General features: G+C 46.6%; 1 protein-coding gene across 1 annotated transcript; it reads left to right on the top strand.

Annotated features, from left to right (window-relative positions):
• Nucleotides 1-818: 818 nt before the first annotated feature.
• Nucleotides 819-27,554, top strand: LOC117051034 (B-cadherin-like). Its single transcript, XM_033157066.1, has 16 exons — nucleotides 819-973; nucleotides 2,244-2,361; nucleotides 15,917-16,143; nucleotides 16,279-16,422; nucleotides 16,888-17,043; nucleotides 18,289-18,433; nucleotides 19,319-19,494; nucleotides 19,831-19,959; nucleotides 20,193-20,378; nucleotides 20,530-20,774; nucleotides 22,533-22,675; nucleotides 23,234-23,455; nucleotides 24,241-24,462; nucleotides 25,327-25,457; nucleotides 26,399-26,542; nucleotides 27,262-27,554. Exons 1-16 carry the CDS (start codon nucleotides 908-910, stop codon nucleotides 27,472-27,474), a joined length of 2,667 nt encoding a protein of 888 aa, XP_033012957.1. The 5' UTR covers nucleotides 819-907; the 3' UTR covers nucleotides 27,475-27,554.
• Nucleotides 27,555-27,659: the final 105 nt, after the last annotated feature.

The following is a 27,659-nucleotide window of genomic DNA, read 5'->3' on the forward strand; positions in this document are numbered from 1 at the left end:
GGTGGAGGCGTCAACTGGTGCCACCCCCTGGACCAGTTTGTAAATGAGAAAGGCAAGCAGACAGGCAGCGGTGGCTGAGGATGGAATGAGGGGCCCATTTGCCCCATTTGCCCTGTCCTTGGCAATAGGGGTCCGGGGTGAGCCCTGTTACCAATGTAGCCCTGCTGCCTAGTCTCAGACGTGGCGAGCGCCCCACAGAGCCTCCTCGAGAGAAAATCGCTCTCACCACCCTTTTCTCCCCAGCGTAGCTAAAAGAGGGGAAAGCAACCAGTATGAGGGGCTTCTTGATGGGAAACATGGGAGCATGAAGGTGAACTTCAATGCGGCACAGCGCATCCTGCGAGGTTTGGGGTGCTACCCAGATTACTAGAAACACGGGTGCTTAATTCGGATTAGTGCCCCCGCTACCCCGGGAGACCGTCTCCGAGCGATTCCACGAGTAGTACAGCTTCAGGACGTGCTAATGCCGAAGAGAGGCGTCAGTGAGCCCGCCCGCGCCTTTCAAGGGGTTCGGGCAGAAAGGCACCACAGTCCCCCGCCTCCCCCCCCCTTCAGGCTGGCTCTACACGTGAAGCACGGCAGAGGGGCTTTCCCCATTCAGGAGGAAAAGGCAAGACTGCCTGTAAACTAGTCTCGCAGTTGCAGAGGAAGGGTTCTCGCTACGCCGCTACTTTTCTCCTTGCAAGGAGCAGAAAAACACTCTGGCACGTCCCTCTCCTCCTCCCCCGCTTCGGGTTCAACGGGGGCTCTGGTTTGGCCTGAGGAAAAGAGTGACGCTAGCGTGGAGCCCCGCCCCTCTCCACACATGGGGCGGTGCCTCGTTTTAGGGCGGGGCATCGCACCTGCCTGAGCCGAGTGCGCGCCGAGGGCCAGAAACTGCCTAGAGCTCGACGTTTGCGCTTGCACGATGGCGATGCTGCCGCCACTGCCGGGACGCCCGTCGGGGCTTTGCTTATTCCTGCTGCTCTTACAGGTAAGAGGGGCCTCACGGGGCGGTGCTTGGTGAGACTCCCCGCTGCCTCTGAAGCCCACCCTGCTCTCAGGGAGCCTTTCTCCTTTCTTGAAACTATTTCTATTAAAACTTTTGGGTTAAGTGTAGTGTACAGATACAGTATATGTATAGATAGCTAATAATAATAATAATAATAATAATAATAATAATAATAATAATAATAATAATAATAATAATAATAATAATAATAAATAATGTAGGCGAGGGCGGGGAAGTTTTGTGGAGAGAACATAAGCTTGCAGTGTTGCATCCCACAGTTTAAAATAAAGGTCACAGTTTCAAACATCGTCCTTCTCTGAAGCTGTGGTACAATAAAGATATTATTATATGTTATCCCAAAATAACTTTCCAGAAGGAAGTGGGAGTCAGTGGTGGGCTGCGGTCATGTTCCTTTTGGACCACATGAATTATAAAACAATCCACCTTCTTCTGAAAGCTATATTTTTGGTTGTGGAAGGTTTATTTGACTTAGTTGTCAATCAAGACCATGGTCCAGATTTGTCTCCTTTCAGGTTACAATTGGCTTGTTTCCAGTTTCTTGCTACCACTGTATGTGCCAGAAAGGTTCATATGATTTGAATAGAAACCAGAAAGTGAAATTGACATTATTTGAAACTTATTGTGATTTCTTCCTTAGTGAAAATATATAAAAGAGCCATTAAGAGGGCTGGTGCTAAAGTTTGTATTTAGTGTACCTTTAATTTCACAAAAACCTTTTGCCCAGAACCCCTTTATTAAAGGGGTACGCCCACCACATATATTATAATGTACCTGGATCCCCCCCCCCCCCGCAGCATGATAGATGAGTTATCAAGGTGTGAGGAATCGGTACCACCTATGTGCCAATTTAAATGAATGCTCTTTTACTTTCATTGGAGAGAAATGAAAGGATCTTTTCCCAGGTAATTGTTTATAAAATTGCCTGTCATTGTTCTTGTATCATAAGAGACCCTTTGACCATCATTAGTGCCCCTAAAAACATTTCCCCCTGCCCCAACCAAGATACTAAAGAGTTATGTGAGTAGCCTTGGTTAGAAAGTTTGAAAGAGACATGGGCAAAATGCTAACTGTCTCAGGTGGAAGGATTTGGGGGCTGTCCCCAACTCACCACGATAAAAGGTCTAGCAGGCAGACTTAAAAGTGGCTGCTTTCCTTGAGGGGAAGGTGGTTTTGCTCAAGGAAGGTGGTTTTTGCTGCCTCTTGATTCATCCTTATTTTTCCTGCATGCTAGGCTGGAAGGTGGCTTTGTGAGGAGACGGCAGCCCAGTGTCAACCAGGCTTCAGTCAACAGACTTACACTTTCAATGTGCCCAGGTCTGACTTGGAAAGATATCGTGTGTTGGGCAAGGGTAAGAGATATTTCTTAATACTCCCCCTCTCCTTAAGATTTCCATTTGTGGATGGGGCATTCTGCCTTTACTTGTCCATAATCACAGAATAACTTTGTCAAATTTGCTGTGTAGCCCGGTCTCTTTCTTTAAAACACAGTAATGTATTTAGCGGGCTGGATACACCATTCTGCTATGTATGCTAAAGAGCAGAGCCCAAGCCCCCTGCTGTGATGTCACACTCTGGGAGTTTCCAGGGACAAGAAAGTGCCCTGTTTCCTAAATGTTATTGCAGCTCATTCTTCTGGCGAAGGATGACTCACAACCGATAAGTGTGAACAATCCTGTGAGAAAAAACAGGCTGTAGCACCCATAAGGTAAATACAAATAATAACAGAAATTACATGCCCTGGGCTTTGGCTCACTTGTAGATTCACTGAATGATTACTTCCTCCTTCCGTAAGGGGAAACTGACTGACTGCTGGGCAAGCTATTTTTTCTTCTGTAAAATGGGTATAACAATTTGCCTTTGAAGGTGATAGGGATAATGAAAAGGCTATTCTGCAAAGTACAAAAAGTGCAAGTTTATGAATGATAAATGGAAGAAAGTTGGTGAATCTACTCTCAGCTCAGCTGCATGTGAATATGTGTCCAGCTGGGAGCACAGATTGCCACCTAAGAAGCTCTGAAGCTCTCATATTTGGGGCAAGTTAATGGTACCAGGCTTTTGCCCCTTAATCTGAAGCACTGCTGTTGTCTGCTTGTGACTGGACTGCAGGAGACTGCTCTGCAGTCCTCTGGTATAAACCTAAGTAGTTTATAGAGACAGGAGGAGGCATTTTGAGCCACCAAAGTGTTAACAAGAAGTTGAGGTAGCTTCAAATCTGCCCTTTCCCCCTCCAGCGATTCAAGGTGGAGCCTGGATGGTAGGGAGACGCTGACTTGTTCCAACCCGCAGCTGCTGGGTGTGTAGCTTGTGTTTGTTCATCTGAACTTTGACTATCGCTCTTGACTGGTTACCTGGCAGCCCAATCAGGGGCTTCCTGCTTTTCTGCTTATCGTAGTTTCGTTAGCATGACGAGGCGGGCTGCGGGCCATGTCAATAATCCTTTGTGAATCATTTACCTTGTTTCACATGGAATCGGCTTGGAGTCTTATTTTCCATTCTGCTGTGAAAAAGATTGGCTCTTGACCGTTCACCTTGGCAGGTGATCATGAAATAATCCTGAATTTGAGCTGGCTTTGCAGGTCGCTATCCTATGTTCTGACCTCTTCTTCTCCATGTCCACTTACCCTGGTTGAATGCAAGGCCCAGACCCCTGAAATAATAATCATTATCATGCTTATGCAGCTTTTATTATTGGCATTTCATCAAATAAAGCTTAAGACAGCCTAACTTTGAAGTAACAGATCTTACTAGTAATGTCAAGACTTTAAAAAAGAGAGGCTTTTGAAAGGCTTGCACTTCCCCATATTCTTTCTTGCCAATTACTAAAATCCATTCTTAAAGAGACACAGATCATAGCAACACTATTGGTAAATGTGGGGACAGTGGAGCAAAGTGTTCACAAATGTTGTGCAACGCAGGTTTTTGGCTGCCCAGTGCTGTCTGGGGTTGATGGCAGTTGTAGTCCAAAACATCTTGACTTGGGAAGGCTGTTCTTTGCCCCTGTGAAAGGGAAAGGGCTCACTTTTTCAGTGGTGATTAACTGATTTTAAAGGGACAGATTTAAGCCTCAGGTAAGCGTAAGCAAGCTAAACTTGACTCAGGTTCTTGGCAAGAATGTGGTACACACCCAATGCAATTGATCTTAACTGCAAAGTGGAGTTAGCACACTTGTCTCAAAATGCAGACAAAGTGGGAGGGAGAAAGTTGTATAAATGCACATATTGCTCATCATCAAAATGAAGCTAATGACATGAGCTTAGAGAACATTTTATTGGCTTCCAACAGACCAGAGACTCTGGCATTCTGAAACATTTTTCCAGAATCAGAAACCTTTCCGTGGTTAATTGTGAAAGTGTAAAGACTGTTAAAAGGCACAAGAGTCCTGAAAGAAACCAACAATTGGCACAGCTGATGGCAGAACATTGGGCATTTAGCAGCCAGGCATGTGAATAACAACTGCCCACTTCCTGCTAGAATGCTGTATCTTTTTTGTTTATAGGCATTTTTGTTCATTAATATGGTCTTTAGCGCATCTTGGTGCAGAGTGCAAGAGTTGCTGTATTGATCCTGCAACTAGAGCAGTCATCACTCAGTAGAAAAGCACCTGCTTGCAAGTGGAAAGTACCTGTTTCAATCGCAGGCACTGCCAACTTGTAGTGCTAGGAAGAACCTTGGGAAACCACTGCCAGTCAGAGTTGGCAGGACCAGGCACTCCTTAATATTCTTAAAGAGTGAGTGAGTGTCTCTGTTTTGTGCCATGCTATGGTGCTACTTAGTGGAGGATTCTGCAAGCTTTTGAATTGCGCAGAACTCTTCATCAGGACATCGAAGGATATCACTACCTATATGGATGTACTTGATTGCCCTTTACCTTCTCCCTCCCGCACCCTACCCAGTTAAAGAGGACAGTGGGTTTCCTACCGATGATGACACAATGCCTCTGCGTGTGAATATGCATTAAATACTTCCTGCTTGTTTTTGTATTGCAAAATTAGAGGGAAGCTGAGTCAGGTTGTCGTGTGCGTGTGTGTAAATTGCACTTGTGCCTCCCACAATTGGACCGCTTATCACAGGCTTTTGGGGGTTGTTGCCAGTGAGTCAGTGCTGGTGATTTCCTGCTATGGTAACAAATCTGAGAGTTGCTTGGCGTTGTGGTGAAAGGACTGAGCTGCAACCAAGGAAGTCATCTGGTTGAATCTTTGCTACAAACTCACTAGGCTGCCTTGGGCAGTATGCATCTGTATACCAGTGGCTAGAAACTGTAGGAGGGGAGAGTGCACTTGTGCTTGGGTCCCACTTGCTGGTTCCCCACAGGCATCTGGTTGGCCATTGTGAGAACAGAATGCTGAACTAGATGAACCATTGGCTTGAGCCAGCAGGTTCTTCTTATGTTCTGTTAGCAGTCCACTCCAGCTCAGTCTCAGTCACCCTATCTGCAATATTAGGGGAATTAATAATACTGATCTACCTTATAGGGTTGTTGTATAGTGCCTTCAAAGCACTTTGTGCACTTGAAAGAACTATACAAAGTGTATACAGGTAACCCACAGCTCAGGCACATTTAACTGGCGCACATTCAGCACATTTGTGTTTGGCAAATTAAAATGAATAAATAAACAGGGGGCTCAAAAGCAGGCATGCATCTGGGGGGGGGAGAGACTTTGACAATCCCACCCACCATTGAACTCGGTGTGTTTTGACTATACATGATTTTTGGCTTTAGGTGCTCTCCCCAAAATGTAACCCCATCATAAGTTGAGAGTCGCCTACATATTAAAACCTAGACTTCCAGTTTCACACATCCAACGTGAGATACTGTGATGCTGATCTGAGCCAAATGGTACCACTTTAGAGGTGTTTAAGTCTCCCACTTTGATGAAAGGGCACATGACAATGAAACAGTTACATTTAGGAAAGCACTCCAAACTCTCTCTGGAATCCAGGGAGCTCTATGGAAGTGAAGTTACATCTTTTGCCAGATGGCTCCTGAAAGATCTGCCTAGGTATTTTTGGCCGAGTTAGAGCCTTATTGCTCACCACCTTGGCCTTGGCCAACTTCTGATAAGGCTGCCCGAGATAAAGGTCCACTGCTGACCCCATTTGAAAGGCTGTCCAGTTGAAGTTAGGGACATAGGAAGCTGGAGGCTTCAGATCATTCGCCTATCTAGTTCAATATTGTCTGTGCTGACTGGCAGCAATGGCTGTCCAGGTTTTCTGGCAGGGAACCTTCCCAGTCCTCACTGGAGATGATTCTTCCAGGCATTGAACTCAAGACCTTTTTAAATGCAGAGCAGATGCTCAGCCACCCAGCCACAGCCCTTCCTCAACAGTGAGCACCTGGACAAGAGGCATGCAGGTCCACCCAGGGAACAGCTTTTTTGATCATGTATTGCTATCTAAATTATAGTTAGGAAATTTTAAAATGTGCATCTATACATATAAATTAGTGTATGCAAATTATAATTAAATGTATGTTTTGTTTTCCAATTGTAATTGGCAACCTGGTGCCTTCCATATGTTTTGGATTACAGCTTCCACCAGCCCCAGCCAGCACATCGGCTGCAGCTATTGGAAGCTGTATTTCAAAGCATGTGAAAAAGTACGAGGCTGGGTTCCAAGTTTGTCCTCCAACAAGAGTTGTAAGACAACAGGAGCTAAAGGTGTATTGCTCCTTGTAGGAGACCTTTTGGTAAGAGGGGACTGGATTTTTCTCCTCCAGACATCTTTGTATTTGCTGGTTGATGGAAATAAATATGGACAGTGTCCCTTTGTCCTTGACTGGGGCAAAACCGCATGTTTTGCCAAACTATCAGTGCCTCCTTTGCAGCAGCAGCTGCTCTGTCCAGTGGGCTGCACTGTTTCTACCAGGATGGAGATACAAAATAGGTAAGCCAGTATTTGAACAGGCATATGGAAGCTTTGAGATGTACATGGGCAATTGCCTGATGAAGTCTGTGTGACCTAAAAGCTTGCATAATTCTGTATCACCTTGATCTTTCCCAGAAGAGCTATGATCTTTTTTGGAGTGGTGGATGTGGTATCCACAATATTCTCTCTTCTTTCACTGAGTAGGTGAAAGCAAGCAAACTCTAATCTATTTGGGATCTGGTGCGCACACTGGCTGGGCACAGGGTTTTAAATTAAGTAGCACTTAAGCCCCAGAGGGGTGCACCTGGGCAGCCCTTTAGCCCAGCTCTTTCAGATGTGGCAGCCAAGACAGGGATTGATGATAGGGTGAGATCCCCCAGCCCTGCTAATCCTCAGAGGTGCTGCACTTCAAAGGCCCTTGATTGGAGCAAAGGGCTTTCCGCAGGCCTAACAAACTGGCCTGTAATTAGGCAATAATCTCTCTATCTCTCTTGTGTGCATTTTTTCAGCAGGTGTGTGTCTCTCTCTATGTAGCCATTGCTGTAGAGGCAAAAGCTTGTTTCTGTCACCCAGGTGGAGCTAAACTCAGCTTCAGGGCTGTAACACTGGCTGATTTAAAGAGCCCTGTTCGCACAAAGAGAATGTGTCTGTGTTTTGAGCAAATTCTCTGACTGGGTTCGAAACTTACCCCCCTTTTTTAAAATCAAGGGACTGATTGACTATAGCTGACCCTGTTTGTTTTGCACTAAAGTGTGCTCCCCCAGGAAGTAGTAGAAGGTGGCAGTAATTCCCCAAACCTTGAGTAGGCTTCTGGGGCTGAAAAATTCACCTGGCCAGCCAGATTTCCTGGCTTGGTGCAAGATTCAGCCCTGCTCAAATGACAAACTCCCACCACCACCACTTCTGATTAAAACTGCGTCCTAGATTCAGAGGAGAGGAAAATGCATTCCTGGTCCTTTCTGCAGGAACAAAATAGTCCTGGGGTGTGAAAGTGAAACCTGTCCAGTGAGCTTCCTCGAATCCCCTGAGAGGTTCTGGCCCTCCCTTTTGCTTTGTTCCCTTGTTGATTTTGATCTGGAATGACATGTGCAAAAAAAGAAAAAAAATGGATTCATGTGACTTTGGAGAGAGTTACTGATTTCCCAGGCTAGAGAGCGTCAGATTCCAAGCCCCCGATGGCTCACTTCCACCCACTGAATTTCTGTCTGTGTGCAAACATATGACAGCCACCTGAATCAGTTTTCAGGTGAAACACTTGTTCTGTGAGTTTCAAAGTCATGGCGAAACTCCAGGGTGATGTCACCGCTCAAACACAGAGCCTGTGTCTCGATGCAAGAGGAGAGTGGGGCAACCATGTCTGTCCTCCTTCCTTCATCGACCATTTCAGATGACGGAGTCTGTATTTTTGCCATTGAGTATAGAATTTAACCACAGAGATATGCATGGTTCAAATGCAGCAGCTGATGCTACAAGTTGGCGTCCCAACAGATACCAGGTGAGATCTTATTGGATCCACTTTGGTTGTATTAAGTGCTTGAGCTCCAGAGATGGGCAGAACTCCAACTTATAGGAAGCTTTCTTTGTTCTAAACCAGTGTCTGGTGGCTGTAACAGACTGGATAAGGGTGAATAAGTTGGTAATTAAGACAGAGGTGCTCCTGGTCAGTTGGAAGATCAGTCAGGGAGTAGGGCTTCAGCTCCCCTTGTGGACTCAGCATTGCAATTTGGCTGCACTCCTGTATTCTGCCCTGAACCTGTTATCCAGCTTTCAGCAGTTGCCAGGAGTGCATTTGCACAATTATGGCTCAGGCACCAACTGTGTCTGTTTCTTGAGATGCCAGATCTGGCCACAGTGATGCTTCAACTGGTCCAGAAGCTTCAACCGGTCCAGAATGCTGCAGTCTGCTGACTGGGGCTGCATACAGGAAGCATGTTTTCCCCTGGGCACAATTCAGGATGCTGGTTATGACATATGAAGCCCTCTATAGCTTGGGCCCTGGTTACTTGAAAGATCACTTCTCCCTTTCTGAACCTGCCTGGGTGCCAAGTTCCTCAGATGAGCACATTCTCTGGGCCCCATCAACATCGGAAACATGGTTGGTGGTGGTGACATGAGAGAGCCTTTTCTGTAGCTGCTCCAATATAGTGGAATTCCCTCCCAAGAGAGGATAGAGTTGCTCCCTTGTTATCTTTCTGACAGCAGCTTAAAGGTAAAGGTAAAGGTACCCCTGACCATTAGGTAGGTGCAGTCGCAGACGACTCTGGGGTTGTGGTGCTCATCTTGCTTTACTGGCCGAGGGAGCCGGCGTACAGCTTCCAGCTTAGAACCTTCCTATTCAGGCAGGCTTATAGAAACTAGGTGCAGGTGATGTTGACCGCTGTCATGCTATCGGGATGATTGGTATTTTAGTGCTGGTTCTAAAAGTGCTTTATTGTATTTTAATGATTGTTTTTTAGCTAGGTTTTATTACTTTGACTTGTTTTTATTACTTTGTACATTACAAGGACATTTTTAATATGTTGTAAACCACCTTGAATCCCAGTTTGGGAGAAAGGTGAGATAGAAATGCATTGCATTAATGAATAAATAATATTGGAAGCTGTTGATTCTGTGCATAAGGATGTGGTGTCTTGTTTTGGTCCTGTCGTCTTCTGGTGCCCCATCGTGGACTGGGGACATGGGGAGATGGCTCTCCTCAGGGAGTGGGATTCTCCAGGGCAGTACTACCCATATTTGGTGCTGTGTGAAAGAATTCTTGGTTTCTCAGACATTTACAGTCAGGAGCCACAGCTAATGCTTTCGGGTGTGGGTGTTCTTTGAAGCTGATAACAAGCCACAACCAGGGGCATGGGTCTGCTTTCTTGCTGCCTATATTTGCTGGGGCTTTCTCTTTCCATACCACAGGAATTAAAACTCAGTGAATGCTTCATTCTCTTTTCCTGAGCAGAGCAGCAGAAGGCCCAAGAAGCAAGTTTGTTTTTTCAAAGAAGAGTGAGTCATTTTAGCCCTCAATGAACCGAAAATAAGGTCTTCATTTCATGCATGGGGCAGAGGTATGGGAACTTTGGCCCTGAAAATGTATGCCATGGCTGCCCCCCCCCCAGCCAAAATATCCACACGGAGTCTCCGCACTTTGTTTTGAGAAAATGGACTGAGATTCAAGGCCAGGCCAGCTGTTCTGGCAAACCCATCAGTCACAGCAGGGAAATTCAGTCTGGAGGATGCTGAGAGAAGGGGGAGCAGTGGGGCACCCCCCCAATCTTGCCAACGGTCATAATGGAGTAGCCTCCCTTGGATGTTGTGGGGCAGCTGCTTGAGGCATAAACAACCTGAGGTGCCCAGTCCTAATTAGACCTGTGTGTTGTGCAGCTATTGTGGTGTCCCCTTCAGTGTCTATAGGGAAATAGGGGCACTCTCCTTACATTAAGCACTTAAGGCATTCCGTCCTAAATGGAAGCTGGTGTCATGAGGATACCATAGGCTTCTTTTTCTTTCTTCAGTATAATTATTTCCAAACCGTCCCTTTTCTCTGCTTGGATGTTCCAAGAAACATGGGGAGAGATTCTGTGTTGGGATTCTGGTGTTGCTTTTAACGCCCTCTAGCAAATGCAGACTATGCGTAGTGTGTCCTTAGAGCCACTGGGTGGGGAGGGTGACAGCTGCTGATTCAGGGCCTGCTGGATCCTGCCTAGGCATGGCTCAGTAGGAATGTGCTCTGCTTCAGAAGTAGGGCAGCTGGAGGAACCGGCTTAGCGCTGCTCTCTTCCTCAGAGCAAAGTGGAGTCCATTCAAAGCTGATGCCGAATATGCCATCCATCACGTATGTCGTCTATCATCATTGCCTAGCACCCAGGCTTAGCGCTGGAGCCATGTCTGCGTGCAAAGGGAGGGTTCTTGGTCCTGGATGCCTCAAGGGGCAGCAATCTTTTTCCAATCGGGAAGCTGCTGGGGTGCTGCCAGCGCTGGGAAAGGAGTGTTCAGGTGTCCCTCAAAACAGCCACACCTTTGTAATAGAAATGCATTTTGTAGAAAAAAGAAAGGAAAGGTGCCAGCAAAGAGAAGCTTCCCAGAGGCAGAGTGGGGGCAGAGGGAGAGAACACAAACACACATGCATGCATGCACGCACACACACACACACACACACACACACACACATACACACATCATATGACTGAGATTCTCCCTAGAAAAATTACAACTGGCCCAACCCACTTTGTCCTTCCACAAGCCCCCATTCCTTTAATTGGAACTGGGGCAGAACAGCTCTCTCCAGGTGCCAAAAGTATCCTTGTAATACATGTGATGTAGAAAAGGGTTAACATGGTGAAGGGAGATGGCTGGGGCTGATGGAAGATGTAGTCCAAAACATCTGGAGGGTACCAAAGTTTTTGGGAAGGTTGCCTTTGGGTGCCTTGGTGCTGGAGGGGGGGGGAATCCCAGATGCTACCCATCTCCTCCCTGCACCAATAAAACCAGGGCATCAACCAATTCTGCTGGTTATAATCAAGATTTAGGAAGGCTTGGCTGTAGCAAAGTGAAGGGAGCTTAAGCTGCAAGTGGAGCCTTGCTGGCAGCCCACTGCAGCTCTTGCTTGCATACCTTTGTAGGGTACTATGCTGCGGAGCCCTCTGCAGCCTCTTTGCTTAGCGAGCTTCCTGCTTGCCAGTTGTGACTGCAGTAGACTTTGTCCACAGGTCAGTTCCTGGTAGTACTCTGCATGCTAAACTCTGATCACTTCCTCCTTTCATGGATGTGGGCAGAGGCGGTTTTAGTCCACATCTTCTGGATCTGTGGAACTTGAGTGGTTCTTTGGGAGATGGGAGAGCAGGTGAGCCCTGCCGGCCTCACCTGCAAGGGCTCCCCAGCTAATAAAGAGAGTGATGATGCTGAACTGGCGACAGCTCCTTGTAATGGCTCTTGCAGCTTTGCAGGGTGGTCATTGCTATGTTCTAGTTAATGAGTGGATGTTTGTTTTTCATCCTTAATTGTGCATATTTAATGCTGGGAACAACTTCACATTCTTGCAATGGGAAATTTTATTTTACGTCAAGCCGCTAATGTTGTGGTTTCTCAACCTTCTTCCTCCATTTGCTTTCATTTCCTTAAAGCAGCTTTGGTCAACCTGCTGCCCTCCGGATGTTTTGGATTGCAGCTCTCCTCAGCCCCTGCTAGCATGTAGCAACAAAGCATCTATGGAATCCTATGTTGGCTAAAGTTGCCAGGTACCATTCATAGGTTGTTGGACTACAACTTCTATCAGGTCTAGCATCATACAGCTGTTCTAGCTGGGCTGCTTTAAGGAGGCATGGTGTTTAGGGCATATTGACTCTGCAGCTGAAAAACCCCTACTCCTTCTTGGGGCATGCAGAGGGTGCAGCTGTTCCAGGTTATTGCACAACATCCCACAACAGTTTTCACTTCTGGTGGGTGGTTCTGTTTTTCTGTTCCAAAAGTGTAGCTTCCCTGCCTTCTCCTTGAAAGATTGCCGATTGAGTCAGTTTGTGTCTTGTGTACATGTGTAAATCAGAACAGCCAGCTGTGTGAGCTTCCTCCCTGTTGTCCCATGTTTGTTTCTTCATCATCATCTTCTTCTTCTACAAATTGATATACCAACCTTCATTTGAAGATCTCAGCGCAGTTCACAAGAAGCAGTGCCCCTTCCATTAAGTGCATGATATCGCTGCTTTTAGTACTGTCTCTAGGGATGCAGGTGGCGCTGTGGTCTAAACCACTGAACCTAGGGCTTGCCGACTGGAAGGTCGGTGGTTCGAATCTCTGCGACGGGCTGTTCGGTCCCAGCTCCTGCCCACCTAGCAGTTCAAAAGCACGTCAAGTGCAAGTAGATAAATAGATACTGCTCCAGTGGGAAGGTAAACAGCGTTTCCGTGCGCTGCTCTGGTTCGCCAGAAGCGGCTTAGTCATGCAGGCCACATGACCCGGAAGCTGTCTGCGGACAAACACTGGCTCCCTCGGCTTATAGAGCAAGATGAGCACCGCAACCCCAGAGTCGTCCGTGACTGGACCTAACGGTCAGGGGTACCTTTACCTTTACCTAGGCCAACAGCGGGAGATGTTTTTCAGCTCAAGGGCCACTTTCCCCTATGAAAAACTTCCCAGGGGCCACATGCCCATTGGTGGGTGGGGCCAAGGGCAAAAGTAGGTAGAGAAACAAATACACAGATGGCTGCTTCCTACATCACTCCCCCACCCCCAGACAAGCAAGAGGCATTGCCAAGAGTTCAAGGACATATTCCAGCCAGGGAAAGACACTTAAGGGGAACTCCATGAATTGTAGAAACATGCAATTATAAACAATTCTCACTACAGCCAACCAAAGACAACCAACTACACACCCTAAGCCACCCCCAGCCTCTCTCACCACCAAGGAAATACAACAAGTGAATAGTAAGAGAGCCCATACAAGTAATGCTGACACAACTCCCTCCACACTAAGTAGAATAATAGAAGCATAACCACCACACCGCACTCACCATTCCCCCTCCCCCCTCCCCTTTTTTCTTTCTTCTTCCTAATTGTTTGAACCAATTTATGAACCAAGAACTTATACATTGGCCACTAATAATGAAATGTTATGTTGTAGATATTTTCCCACATGTATTATGCTATTTTTGTGATATGCAAATGACATGAGAAAACTTGGTATACTGTACTTGTTTGTATAACATTATTCTTGTTTATAAAACCCAATTAAAAAAAAAGTTGGAAAAGAACCAAAGGGTCATCTAGGCTAACTTTCTGCAATGCAGAGAAGCAAGGCCTGTGGGGTGTGTGGCTTGGGGAAAGGGGTCTGGAAGAGAAGGATTTGACCTGAAAGGCCTACCCAGCAGTGAGCTTTTGCAGGACTGCCCAGCCTCTGGTTTGGAGGAGGGCCCAGAGCCTGCAACAGCTCCTGGTGTTTGGCCAGGCCTTCTTCTGGATTCTGACTATGGCCAGTATACTTCTGCCTGGCCTTTCCCACCACCTTCCACATCCCTCTGCAGTTTTGGCCTCTGCTATTACCGTTGTCCATGTTCATATTAGTGAGGGATGCCACTGCAACTGCCCAACTCCAGCAATCGAACACTAGTGACTTTCTGGGCATTTACCAAATGGGTTCAGCATCCATGTCAATGACTCCTTTACATCTTCATGGCAGATAACCTTATGGTGTAGTAGCATACCTAGTAGCCCAGCCTCCATATCTCACAGGAGTATGCCTTTGAATGCCAGATATTGTGAGCAAGGCCTCTGCTTCATTCCTTGCATTATCTTCTGGCAGCATCTGCTTGGATTATGGGTTGCTGGGACAGCTGCAAGGGAATCCTTACCTGCTTCTCCTGTTCTGACCAGGCGGAGGAGAACAACAAGCTGTGGGGTGGGAGGTTATTTCTGGAGCTTGTGCACCTTCAAGGGCTGAAAATGATACAGTACTGGAGAAACACTGAAGGCCCTACAGTTGCCCTGCTCTGCCTACAGGAAAGTCTCTGAAAACAACTTGTGTGGAAATCAGTTCAAGGCCCTGCCTGTAGAAGAAAAGCTGCTTCCAAGCCCATTAGTGACCTGGGACCCATGAGGATGCTCTGGCATTTGTGCTGGATAATTGACTCACTGTATTGGGTCATGTTCTGCTCCCTTGGCCTGCAGCGCTTTGCCTACCTCTCAGGAGTCTTTGTATGCTTAATTAACCCTGTGCCTTGCACTGTACCCTTTTTTTCCTCCTCTTCTTTCTCTGTGCTACGATGCTAGCAAACTAAATATTTGTGGGGCTTACTATTGAGCAAACATCCATAGGGTTGTACTGTTGTTCCCCTGTCTTGTCTATGCATGTAAGGCCGGAGTACAAAAAAAAAAACTTTCTGTTCTGATGCTGCCCTGTATATGCAGGTGGGGCGGGGAACTGCTGTGTAGCAACAAAGAGCAAAGGCTGAAATGCCTTCCAAAGGAATTGCTTGATTTACTTTAAGGTATTTACATAGTGCCCCTCCCAAAGCTGTCTACATAGAAATAATGAAACAATCGGTTTCGTTTAATGTTATAAAATGAAATGCCCAAGACAAGTTCCAAGGATGTTGGTCTCTTGCAGGCTGGAGGTGTATTTTTTCCAGGCTGGGTGTTGTTGTTGGGGGATTAACGGAAGGGGAAAGAAATCAAAGCCTGAAGGCCTGATAATCCTCATCTTGTGGGCATTGCAACCTTGCAGAATCTTAGTAATCAAGTTAAGACCAGGAGGGCTGAGGGGGAGAAACAAAACTCCTACAAGCCTTGTATGGGCTTCAATAACTTTTGCTTCTATCGTCTGCAACAGTTGCGCTAACACTAAGTAAGCAGAAAGGGGTAGCCCCAAAGTGTGTCTCTCCCTACCTTCCACACAACCAAGCCCTTCGGCCGCTAGCCTGTTTCTCACCATGCTCCCAAAGTGAACCATTTCGAACGGGAGCGGCTGAAACACTTACTATCTGCTTGCACAGTTGGTGATTCTGCACCCTGGGAGTGGCAACAGATTGTGGAAACTTACCTTGTTTGTGTTGGAAAAGGTGCTTCCTCTGCCCCTAAGTTTGGAGCGTGGGCGCCCCCTGGCTGCAACATCTTTGGAAAAGCTTGTTTTGGGACCCAGGTGGCGCTGTGGGTTAAACCACAGAGTCTAGGGCTTGCTGATCAGAAGGTCGGCGGTTCGAATCCCTGCCACGGGGTGAGCTCCCGTTGCTTGGTCCCAGCCCCTGCCCACCTAGCAGTTCGAAAGCACGTCAAAGTGCAAGTAGATAAATAGGGACCGCTCCAGCGGGAAGGTAAACGGCATTTCTGTGTGCTGCTCTGGTTCGCCAGAAGCGGCTTGGTCATGCTGGCCACATGACCCGGAAGCTGTCTGCGGACAAACGCCTGCTCCCTCGACCTATAGAGCAAGATGAGTGCCACAACCCCAGTCGGACATGACTGGACCTGATGGTCAGGGGTCCCTTTACCTGCCAGTCCATCCTCTTGCTCCCTAATTGCTGAATCTCTGATCCCCCCCAATCTTTCTCTCTCCTCCCTTTCATGCAGTAAACTTTGAGGGATGCTCAGAAAGGACACACCGACCCTTTGCTTCGGACGACACTCGCTTCAGGGTGCGCTCGGATGGCGTGGTGGTGGTGAAAAGGCCTGTGCAACTCCATGGTCGCGAGTGGCACTTCTTCATCCATGCCTGGGACGGGGCTGGCAAGAAACACTCTGCAAAGGTGACACTGCGAAGTCGTGGCCATGGATCCCAAAAGCAGCATCTTCACGCGGTATGGAGCCTTCTGTTCAGAGCCTCCTTTCTCCGTCAGCCTCCCTTGCCCTCTTTGTTCATCAGGGAGGCACCAACCAAAGCTTCCTGCTTTGTTCATGCTTTGCTGAGCTAGAGGTGCGTTTTTATTTTGCAGGAGCCCTTTTCCCTTGGTCATGGAGAGGTGCTGACCTTCCCAGTATCCGGCCCAGGTCTGAGGAGGCAGAAGAGAGACTGGGTCATCCCACCCATTGTTTGCTCTGAGAACGAGAGAGGTCCTTTCCCCAAGCCACTGGTGCAGGTAAGTTGAGGTGGCAGCATCTCCTGGGGTCCCTGCAGGGGCCTGCTTCCCTTTAAGTTACTTTCCCTTAGGGTCACTGGGGTTTGAACTAGATGGGCCCAGAAGCAGAACACGAGTGCTCCAACATTACCCCCACTTGTGATTCCATGCAGCTGGCATTCAGAGGCATGCTACCTCTTGACCATGGATGTAGAACATAATCGTTGTGGCTAGTAGCTCTTGGTACCCTTATCCTCCATCCATAGGTTGACTCTTCTAAAGCCATCCACGTTAGTGGCCATCACTACATCTTGTGGGCTGTGCATCATCGGAGGCTGTCTGCTGGGGTCATGAGCAGCTGGTGCATCTCCTCTGTTGGTGTGGAGGGTGGGCAGAAATATGACATGTGTCAGGAATATGGCATGTTTCAACCAGCCTTGACCACCTAATGCTCAATACCTGTCATCATCTTATTTTCTCCACCAGATCCAATCTAATAAGAATAAAGAGACGACAGTCTTCTACAGCATCACTGGGCAGGGGGCTGACACTCCCCCAACTGGAGTCTTCATCATTGAGAGGGAATCTGGCTGGCTGAAGGTGACCCGCCCACTGGACAGAGAGGATATGGACAGATACGTTGTAAGTCCCTGTGCACTGTTTACGATCAAGCTTCAGGTTCTTCTTTCAGGGTTGGAGCTGGCTGTTGTAGCAGCATCCAGTGCTTGGGTGCTGCTCCTCTTGTGGGTGGGAGGAATGGGAGAAGACATAGGTGAGACAGAAGTTTCCCTTGGGTGCCCTCTAGGGGTTTGTCGGCAGCTGCCAAGCTGTTTGGTTGCATTAGAGCTGGCTTCTCCCAGCCTGACCCCCTCCAGATAGTTTGTACTACAACTTCCATCAGCTCCAATTTGGAGCTTATGGAGGCTGCCAAGTTAGTGAAAGTTGCACTGAAGATTAGAGACATATGAAGCTGCCTAATATGGGTCAGACTATTAGCACATCTATTTATTTCAGTCTTATACCACATATAATTTATACCACTTAATTGCGGTCATATCTAAGCAGTATACAGGAGACTCAGTGTAATAAGATTAAAAATTAGTTTGAACCATAAAATCTGAGTTCAATTAAAAATCCTGCTGGAATAAAAACTTTCCATCTAGTTCAATGGGGGTGGGGTGGGACCTTTCTGACCTCAACTGGAAGGGAGTTCCACAGAAGTGGCCCCATAGTTCTTAACATGAGGCTTCTAGTGGAGACAACCTGTGCATCCAAGACAAGGGGGGCCACTAACAGTGGCTCCCCTAAGTGAGTGTGCAGGGATATAAAGGATCAGATTGATCTTGCTCAGTCTTACCTACCCTGACTGGTAGCAGGGTCTTGTGGGGATTGAACCTGGGTCCTTTGGCATGCAAAGCAACTGAGCAGTGGCCCTTCCACAAGGCCCCCCTACCTGCATGTTTTCGCTCCCCTACCAGAGAAGATAGTTGCAGTACTCCTTCAGGAACTTTCAGTCTGAGAACATGATGTCCATTTGGCAAATGGGAGAGCATGTTCTGACTCCCATGAGGTGTCTTGGCTGTCTCAGGTTTCTTTGTTGTGAAATTTCCTCTTGAAATATTGGGTGGGTACCTCTAAAGCTTAAGGGGTTTCTTGAGTCTTACTGTTTTTTGGAGTGAAGTTGTAAGGTGCAAAGGAGGCGGCGGCTGTGACAGGGGGACTGGCAGAAGCCCTTTGCTGCTGTCCCCATTGTATGACTTCTGCCTAGAACAGTAATAAACTTTCTATGTCTGTGATTCCTTCCTTTAAAAATACAAAAAGAGCACTTTTTCTATTTTTGTGTCCATACTAGTGAATTAATGGCCTTTTGTTGCTTCTCCTCCGCAGCTTTTCTCTCATGCAGTCTCTGTGAATGGGCAGCCTGTGGAGGACCCCATGGAGATCATCATCAAGGTCAGTGACCAGAATGACAACAAGCCCATTTTCACCCAGAGCGTCTTTGAAGGATCTGTAGCAGAAGGAGCCACCCCAGGTAGGTGTGCGTGTGTAATTGCATATATGTGAGTAAAGGCCGTCGGTGGCTGGTGTCCATTGGGACTGGTTGGGTGGAAGACAGTGAGCCCGGTTGTAGGTAGGGTTGCAGCCAATAAGAGGCAGAGCCATTGAATTCTAGCTTTGTCCCCCTGCCCTGCTGAGTTCTACAAGGGCAACACTGAGGCTAAAGCAGAAGGAAGGTGGCAGCCAGTGGCACCCCAGCCTCCAGAATGTATACATTTAACAAGGGCAGAGTGGTTGGGCTAGCTGAGGACAGACATTTATTTGTGGGCCAGTGCCCCATATGTCCTCATGAACCAGCCTCCATGGGAAGTTGCTGCAAATCCTCTCATCCCTGACCATTGACCGGGCTGGCCATTTTCCCATGGTGGGAAATGGAGTCCAACTCTGCCTGGGGTCCATGGCTTCCCCAACCCTGATTTATGTGCATGGCACTACTTCACTGCCCCCCTCTAGTTTATTGTCCACAAAGCCCACTCAGGCCAAGCTGTGCTTCCACCTCCCTATGTAGATTATGCAGCAGGTAATGAAGCCCACAGATCCCTTCAGCTGTCATGCAGACTGGCATGAGACTGGTATGTATTGTGCTCAGGTGCTCTGTGGCTTAGGTACCTAGCTCAGGGTTGCTGACCGCACAGAAAGTATGCTGAAACCTTGGAAAGGCACTGTCAGCCCTGCCTGGAGATGCTGGGGATGAGATGCTCACTCCTGAACTCTGGAGTGAGTTGCATTCACTTGGAGATTGGCACGTCTTTAACAGCTGTCTGGGACAGAATCTATTCTGCCTTCCTAACTAGCATCAAGGCAGGTCCCACCCACCCCCCTTTTCTGCTTCTCAAATGCTTTTTTAATGCATTCCCAGGTACCCCAGTGATGCAAGTGTCTGCCACGGACAAAGATGATGCCGTGAATACCTACAATGGAGTCATCACCTACTACATCCTCAGCCAGGAGCCCAAGCAGCCCTACAGTCAGATGTTCACCATCAACAATGAAACAGGGTGGATCAGTGTGATCACAACAGGCCTTGACCGAGAGGTGAATGTCCTGGCTGTGGGCGGGGGTGGGCAGTGTTTGAGGGTGTCAATCACTATCAAGCACACCTGTAGCACTTTCCAAGTCTGCACACTTGCAATGAGTCACTTGCACTTAAACCCTGTTGGAAGCAGTGATAAGTAAGCACCCGATCAAATGTTGATTTGAAGCCACCTCTTCACTTATTATGTTGTATGAGTTTAACTGTTGTAATGATAATGATAAGAAGTGGCTAAGCTACACTAATCTTTTCACACGTAAGTCTATAAGCCACCCCCTTCCCCTTTGAGAATTCTCTCTCTAATGTTAACCTAACTTGGTTATTTGTTTTGCTTTCAGGAATTCCCCCAGTACACGCTGGTCATCCAAGCTACCGACATGTTAGGACAAGGCTTAAGTACTACAGGGAAAGCAGTGATTACTGTCACGGACACGAACGACAACCAGCCAATATTTGACCCACTCACGGTAATGTTGAGGCTTCTCCTACGCCTTACTTGGCCAGTCTGGCATCGCGTGCTACCCTGCTGAAATCCTCTGTCCCTGCATCCCAAACTCCTGCCTTCTCCAGAAAAGGAGGGGGAGGCCCTGGGGAAGTTCCAGAATAGCATCATCACAGCATCCCACTGAGCTGGGCCTCTGCACCCCAGCAAGGCAAAGCCACACTCGGCCTAAGTCAACGTCCTCCTTGTATCTTCTAGTACGTTTCAACTGTGCCAGAGAACAAGGTGGGATTCCAAGTTGCCAGGCTTCTGGTGAAAGACGCAGATCAGGCAGGGACCTCAGCGTGGAAAGCCAACTACACCATTGTGAAAGGGAATGAAGAAGGCAACTTTAAAGTGGCCACCGATCCCCAAACCAATGATGGTATCCTGACAACCATTAAGGTAAGCCGAAGTCCCTCCTTGAGCTGCAGTCCTCTTAAGCTTCCTGGCTCATAAGCTGCTGGGATTTTATGATTTGCCCTGGTGTTTAAGTGGATGTTACTGGCACCCCCTGATTGCATCATCTCTCTCTCTCTCTCTTGCCTCTTTCCAGGGTCTGGACTTTGAGACGAAGGATCTCTTCACCCTTTTGGTTACTGTGGTGAATGAAGACCCCTTCTCAGTGACTCTCCCAACATCCACGGCCACAGTCACTGTCAACGTAAGGGATGAGAATGAAGCCCCCATCTTTAATCCCCATGAAAAGTCTGTGACAAAGTCTGAAGACCTCCCTGCTGGGCAGCTGGTGACTACCTACACCGCTCAGGACCCTGACACAAATCAAAAGCAGACAGTCAGGTACAGGAAAGGTTCAAATGCTTTGCAAGGGTGCTAGGTGAGCAGGTTAGCAAGGGAGCAAGTCTCAGATAGGGCAGAGCTGAAGGGTCAGGAGCAGAGCTCATTCCGCTGTCAGATAGCTAAAGGGGATAGGAAAGAGCAAGGAAGTGTGTACAAGAGGGAGAAGCCAAGGGAGAAGCATATAAGTAGTTCAGAATACAGCTGCAAGGTTGCTCAGAGCAGGTCTTGGAAACATCATCTTGTCAGTCCTTAAACAGTCTGCTCAAATACAGCTGCAACACGTGGCTAATAAGTATGGTAAATGTATTATTATTAGTAGTTAGAATATAATCCAAAATTTACAAATCATAAACATCATTATATAATGTATGTATAGGTCCATAAACAAGAAATAGTCAACGCAATGAATTGCTGTACGGGAACACCATGCCTTTCAATAGATAATGTCCAACAGTATTGTAGTGGTGGGTGCTCCAACTTGTAGAATTCAGTAATGAACAGCAAACAAGCAGAACAGTGTTTCCGGATGAAGTCAACTGTTTCGAAGACGAATCTTCGCCAGCAAATAATTTCTAATAAATTATCCATTCAGGTAAATGTGAAACTTATAGATCAGTGCTCACTAACCAGTGTAGCCAACTGGCTACACTGGTTAGTGAGCACCAGTCTATAAGTATCATTACGTTGACTTTCTTGTTTATGGACTTATACATACATTATATAATGATGTTTATGATTTGTAAATTTTGGATTATATTCTAACTACTAATAATAATACATTTACCATACTTATTAGCCATGTGTTGCGGCTGTATTTGAGCAGATTATTCTGTATTGCAACACAGGGGTTTTGTTTTAGTCCTTAAACAGTTGCAGGTGCATTTCATCTGTTTTTCTGGGTGCAATTTTCTGGGTGTTTGACTTTTAAGGCCATTTATGGCTTAGGACCCAGGATACTGGAAGGAACTGTGACCTTCACACCATCCTGCCCATAAAAGAAGGCGATAATGAAGGATTTTAAAAAAAAGTTCTAGACCTGAATGTTTATACTGCAGGTTTTTTGTGGTGTTTTAATAATAACTTTTAATTTAAAAAACAACCACCCAGAAATTGGTTTAATTCAGGGCAAGGTTTAACTTTGTTAATAAAAAGCAATAATAGCTAAATGACACTCCACACCACTTAGCAGCCCAAATTAAGTCTCCCATTGGACGGCACGTACCTAGGAGAGATGGCAAGCTCTTATTGAGGTGTGTGTGAGCGTATTCTTGTAGGCTTGGCTTCCTTCTCCCTCCGTATTTGCTCCATTAGGTACACTCAGCTGCACTTATTATCTCTATCTGTTGTAATAGCCAAGGTGTGTTAGAGAAAGGTGGGGAGCATTTTTCAGGGGGCAGGGGGCATGCTGAAAGTGGCCAGGGCCAGGGCCAGAGCCCAATGGGTGGGGGCTGTCTTTTCCATTTCCCTCTCTTTTTCTGCCATCTCCTTCTCTCTCCCTGTCCAGAGCTCTCAGCTTACCTCTGCAAAGCTTTTCAGCTCATCACACACGACCCTTCTATTGCTCAATTCGTTTCCCCTTTCTGGCCATTTTTTCCTTCACCCCCCCCCCCTTTGGGGCTTCACCAGCAGCAAGTAATGAGGCCACAGGTGACTCTTGGGCTGCAGGTTGCCCATCCCTGACTTACAGGGATGAACCTTCAATTGTTTTGACTGGCAAAATGCCAGAGCTGCTGTCACTCACCCTCATTTCTCTTGCAGTTATTCTATTGGAAGTGACCCAGCAGGGTGGCTGAAGATTAACCCTGAAAATGGCATCATAGAGACAAAAGCTCCTCTGGACAGGGAGTCTAAATTTGTGGTAGACAACACCTACACGGCTCTCATCTTGGCGAGTGACAATGGTAACTGGGACACATTTTTAGCCCTTTTCCTTGGGGTCAGGTGCTCCTCCAAGTCACAGGCAGGAGCAGGCCCTTGCTACAGTGACTGTGATAGATGGTTGTGCTAAATGTTGGAATCTGAGGAGTTTAACTGGCATATCCCAAGACCCAAGGAGTGCCCATCTTGTCCTTTTGATGCCAGTTCCTCCTGAGATTTCTGCATCTCACAATTTCTTATTTATCTTTGAAAAACGTGTACATTGCTGTGTCTAAGCATTCAAAGATTGAGGGGAAACCATACTGTGCCACAACAATGAAAACTTCTAAAACACAGAGCAGGTTAATAACCTATACATTTCAGGGTTTTTTCTCCACTGTTGCATTTTTTGTTTGTTTAAAAATACACACACACACACAATTTCTTCTAGTATATCTTTTTTGCAATTTCTCCTTAACTGAAATTTTGTAATCAACTTTCCCTAGTATTTGTACCTTCTTTGCAAACAAAAAGTCCTACTATACAGTACTGCATTTTTGCACATTATTTTTCCTAACTGAAATATATTTACTTCTCTTTAGGGATGCCTTCGCTCACAGGAACAGGAACTCTTCTCCTGTACCTGGAGGATGTGAATGACAATGGGCCAGTGCCAGAGCCACGATCCTTTGAAATCTGCAACCGGAGCCCTGAACGCAAGGAGCTGAGCATTGTGGACAAGGATCTTCCTCCAAACACCCAACCCTTCAAAGCAATGCTGCTCTTGGGCTCAAGCGCCAATTGGACAGTTGAAGTAAACGGAGGTAAGCTAGTTGGAGGGTTGGTGTCTGCACTCTGTGGACCGGTATGTGTGTGTGGTGGGAAATTGCTTGACTGCCTAGCCTTGAGCTGTCCAGGGACATCTTGTTCTGCTCTGCCTAAGAGGCCTCATTCACGAACAGCAGCTGAGGTGGCAAAGCTGTGCCACCGCTTGTGCTACTTTAGACTGCAGAACAGGATTTGTGTGACTTTCCCATGCATAGAAAACTAGTAAGGCAAGTAGAAGGCTTTAGTAGAATCCTCCTTCTTGGTATCTAGTTTTCTATATGTATCTAGTATTCTTTGTTTTTATCTTTTAAGCCACCTTGAGTGCCATCAGGGGAAAAGGCGGTGCATAAATTAATATATAATTACAATAATAATACATGCAGGGAAACTATAATATCAGGGAGGATGTTTCTAATCAAGCCTTCTACCTGAATTACTAATTATCTAAGTGTAGGAAGGTCCTGTCCCCTCTACTTTCCTGCATGAAAAAGCATGCCATGGGGTGAGTGGGGTGTTGAAAGCAGTACTGTCCAAATTCCAAGTTTCCCACCTCAGCTGCAGCTCTGTAAGAATGAGACCAAAATTAGACAATGTGCATTTGTCAAATCTGCACGTGTGTTAACCAGATAATCTACTGCTGTCCCTTTCCAGAATCATTTTAATATTCAAGTTGGTTCATGATTAGGATAGAAAAAGGCTGAGCAGAGTCTGTTTCTTTCCCTTGCTTTGCAAAGCCCTAACCCTGAGCCTGCTTTTTCTCTCTCCTTATGTTACCCCATAGATAAACTGGTCCTCGAATTGACCAAGCAGCTGGAGCCAGGTGAATACAGCATTACCCTTGAGCTGCACGACGCCGGGGAAGTGTCCCAGACAACAACAGTCAAAGCCCAAGTGTGTGACTGTGAGGGGGCAGCCAGGAATTGCGAGAAGAGGGCATATATCGCAGGCGGGATGGGGATTCCAGCCATTCTGGGCATCCTTGGTGGCATCCTTGGCTTCCTGAGTGAGTATTTCCTGCAATGTCTCACTGTGTCATTGAAGGTGCAGGGGAACGGGAAAGTGATCCAGCCCCCTTCTCATGTATTCTGTCCATTTTATGCCTGACACCAACACAGCTCTCTTTATATATTTGTTGAGACTTTTTCCATTCTATAAAGCGACTGACAAATGTAGTAAATAATAATAGATGGATTCTGCAACTTCAGTAGACCATGCACAAAGATGCAGGTGCAGAGATAAATTTGTTTTGCCTCTGATACTTGTGGAGAATGGCACTGGCAGTGGCAGGGAGGAGAAATGCAAGGCATTGCAGCTGATTAGTGTCAGTTATCCTGGGTCCTCTTCTCCCCAGCAACTCAGATTTCGCCAGACATTCCTGCCTGTCCATTTTCCAAAGCAATGCAAAAAACCAGTATCATCGTTTTGTAAAAATAAATACAGTAAATGCTGAATGCCGGTTCCGGTAAGAGTAACTTTACACTAGTAATATCAAGAGCCCTAGCCAAATACAATGGAAGAAGAAAAGCAATGCCTTGAAATCTGGTTCCAAAATGTGATGGGAAGATAGATGTTTTAATATCAAGAGCTTCCAGTGGAAAATTTCAGAGCTGGCCAGGGTGAAGTGCTGAGGAGTGATCTGCTTGCAAGCTGCCAAAAGGGGCAGAAAAATGGCTTGCAGCTCTGGGTGGGAAAGGTATGCCTGTAGGAAAAGGTATGCCTGAAGCTGAGACAAATACACCTGTCTGCCCGTTCTGTAGTTGTGGAAGTGCAGAATAGATCCCGCTCTGTTTTAGAGCTCCCTGAAACAGCCGAGCAGACAGTCCAGGCTGGCATTCACAGTTGCTTCTCCAACTTTATTTTCTTCCAGTCCTCCTACTCCTGCTGCTGCTGTTTGTGAGGAGGAGGAAGGCAGTGAAGGAGCCTCTGCTTCCACCAGAGGATGACACACGAGACAACGTCTACTATTATGATGAAGAGGGTGGTGGAGAGGAGGATCAGGTGAGCTGCTGAGTCTTAGCCAAAGAGGGATGGGGCTACTTCTGTGGGTTGCCCACAAAAGCCATCGCTGCCCTGCTTTGCAAGTCGTCATGCCACCTCTTTCCTCCTCTGCACATTTTTGTTCTTTTGTGAACGTCACATCTTGCCACCTGACTTGTAGAGTAAGATAGTACTATGGCTAGTACTGAGGTCACATTTAAGAGATGTGGCCAGCTTGGAAATTGCAAGCTGGCCACATCTCTTGAGCCTTTACTTAGATCAGGGATAGGAAACTTTTTGCAGTCTAAGGACCACATTCCCTTCTGGAAGCCACATGCCAGTGAAGGATGGAGCAAGAAATAAAAGTGGGTGGAGCAATGGGTGGGACTCTTCTATACAGTAGGCTATAAGCCAAGTGGCTTCACACAAACACACACGTGTGCACGCACACACTCTCCCCCTCTGTTCATCCAGGCATATGATACATTATCATAGAACAAAGAAAGGCACATACCAGCCCAGGCTAAAACACTCTGCAAAGCACAAAGCAGGGCTAGCAAGAGGTATGTCCTGGGGTGGGGGTGGGGAGCACAGTAGGGACCACATTCAGCCCCAGGCCTGAGGTTCCCCATGCCTGGCTTAGATCAAGCAGTTCCCAGAAATTTACTTCATAATTTACTTTGGCCTGACCAGCCATATATTTAAAAAAACAAAAATGTAAGAATGGATTAAGAAATGCATTGTTGTCCCAAGGGAGTAAACAGCATGTGTTTATATACATTCATTTCTACACTGGAAGATGCATTCTGCCCATCTCTCACCATCCTCCTGATCCTTGTTAGCTAAAGATGTTACGTCCTGAAAAAGGCCTTAAGCAATGAGTGAAAATGGTAGCATCTTATACTCTGGATCATCTTACCTCTTGCATCTATTTTCTGAATGTGTCTCTCTACTCTTCCTAGGACTATGACATGAGCCAGCTGCACCGTGGCCTGGATTCCCGCCCTGAAATCACCCGCAATGATGTTGTTCCGACTCTCATGCCGGCTCCGCAATACCGCCCACGGCCTGCCAACCCTGATGAGATTGGCAATTTCATTGATGAGGTGAGTGAAACTGGCAGCTGAGCAGCCACTTGCCACACAAAAGAGTCCCATAACATTTGCTGTCACTGTTAGCAATACGTTTGGATATTCCTCATAAATTGATGATGATGATGATGATCTACTTACACTTCTGCAGTGGTACTGAAGTGTAAAGGGTTCAGCTTTGTTTGTTCAATTAGCTGAAGTTTGGGCATCTGATAGACAAACAAAATTGGATTTTGTTATTGATGGGTTTAATTCTGTTTAGGAAAGAAAAAGGAATTCTTTTATAGAACATTTCTCAAGTCACTACAATTCTTTTTGGAACAACTTGATCACTGTATCCATTTGCATGACTGATAATTCAATGAAGATCTGTCCCAATTAATGACAAATCTTCAGTTTTGGTTATACCTGTATGCATGTTATATTTTCTAGTCATATTTTGATTTATGTTTTCATTTTTATATCGCTCTGAAAAAATGCAATAAAATGTGGAAGTGGTGGTGGGAGGAAGAGCATGCTTAATAACAGGGAAGAAAATTACCGCATATCTGCCCAGTGGCTGGTCATACAGTGTTCTCCAAAGTCATGTTTCTACATGTGGCCTTGGGATCAGAGGTCATGATTTTCTCCAGAGAGCTTGTATCTCATTGCTCTAAAGCAGAGGGCCACTATTGCCACAATCAACTTGCTCTAATGTGGAACAACTGAACTGATCTTCCTTTCCCTTCCTACAGAACTTGAAGGCAGCAGATACAGACCCCACGGCACCCCCATACGACTCTCTGCTTGTGTTTGACTATGAGGGCAGTGGCTCTGAAGCAGCCTCCCTCAGTTCTCTGAATTCCTCCAATGGTGACAGAGACCAAGATTATGACTATCTGAATGACTGGGGCAACCGTTTCAAGAAGCTGGCTGACATGTATGGAGGGGGCGAGGAAGAAGACTAGATGTCACTGGGATTAAGTAGGGTTTAGCTCTGTGTGGAAAGACAGAAATGAAATCAACTTATCGTCAACTTTTCCCAGCAGCTGACCATTGGTCCAATTTGCTGCTCTTTCTTGCAAGTTGCCAAAATGCTGCATAAAACTTGCCTTACTCCCAATATTAGCCTCTCTTGGGGTGCATTCAGATG

The sequence above is a fragment of the Lacerta agilis genome, chromosome 8 (assembly GCF_009819535.1).
Source record: "Lacerta agilis isolate rLacAgi1 chromosome 8, rLacAgi1.pri, whole genome shotgun sequence".
In the NCBI taxonomy this organism is placed as follows: domain Eukaryota; kingdom Metazoa; phylum Chordata; class Lepidosauria; order Squamata; family Lacertidae; genus Lacerta; species Lacerta agilis.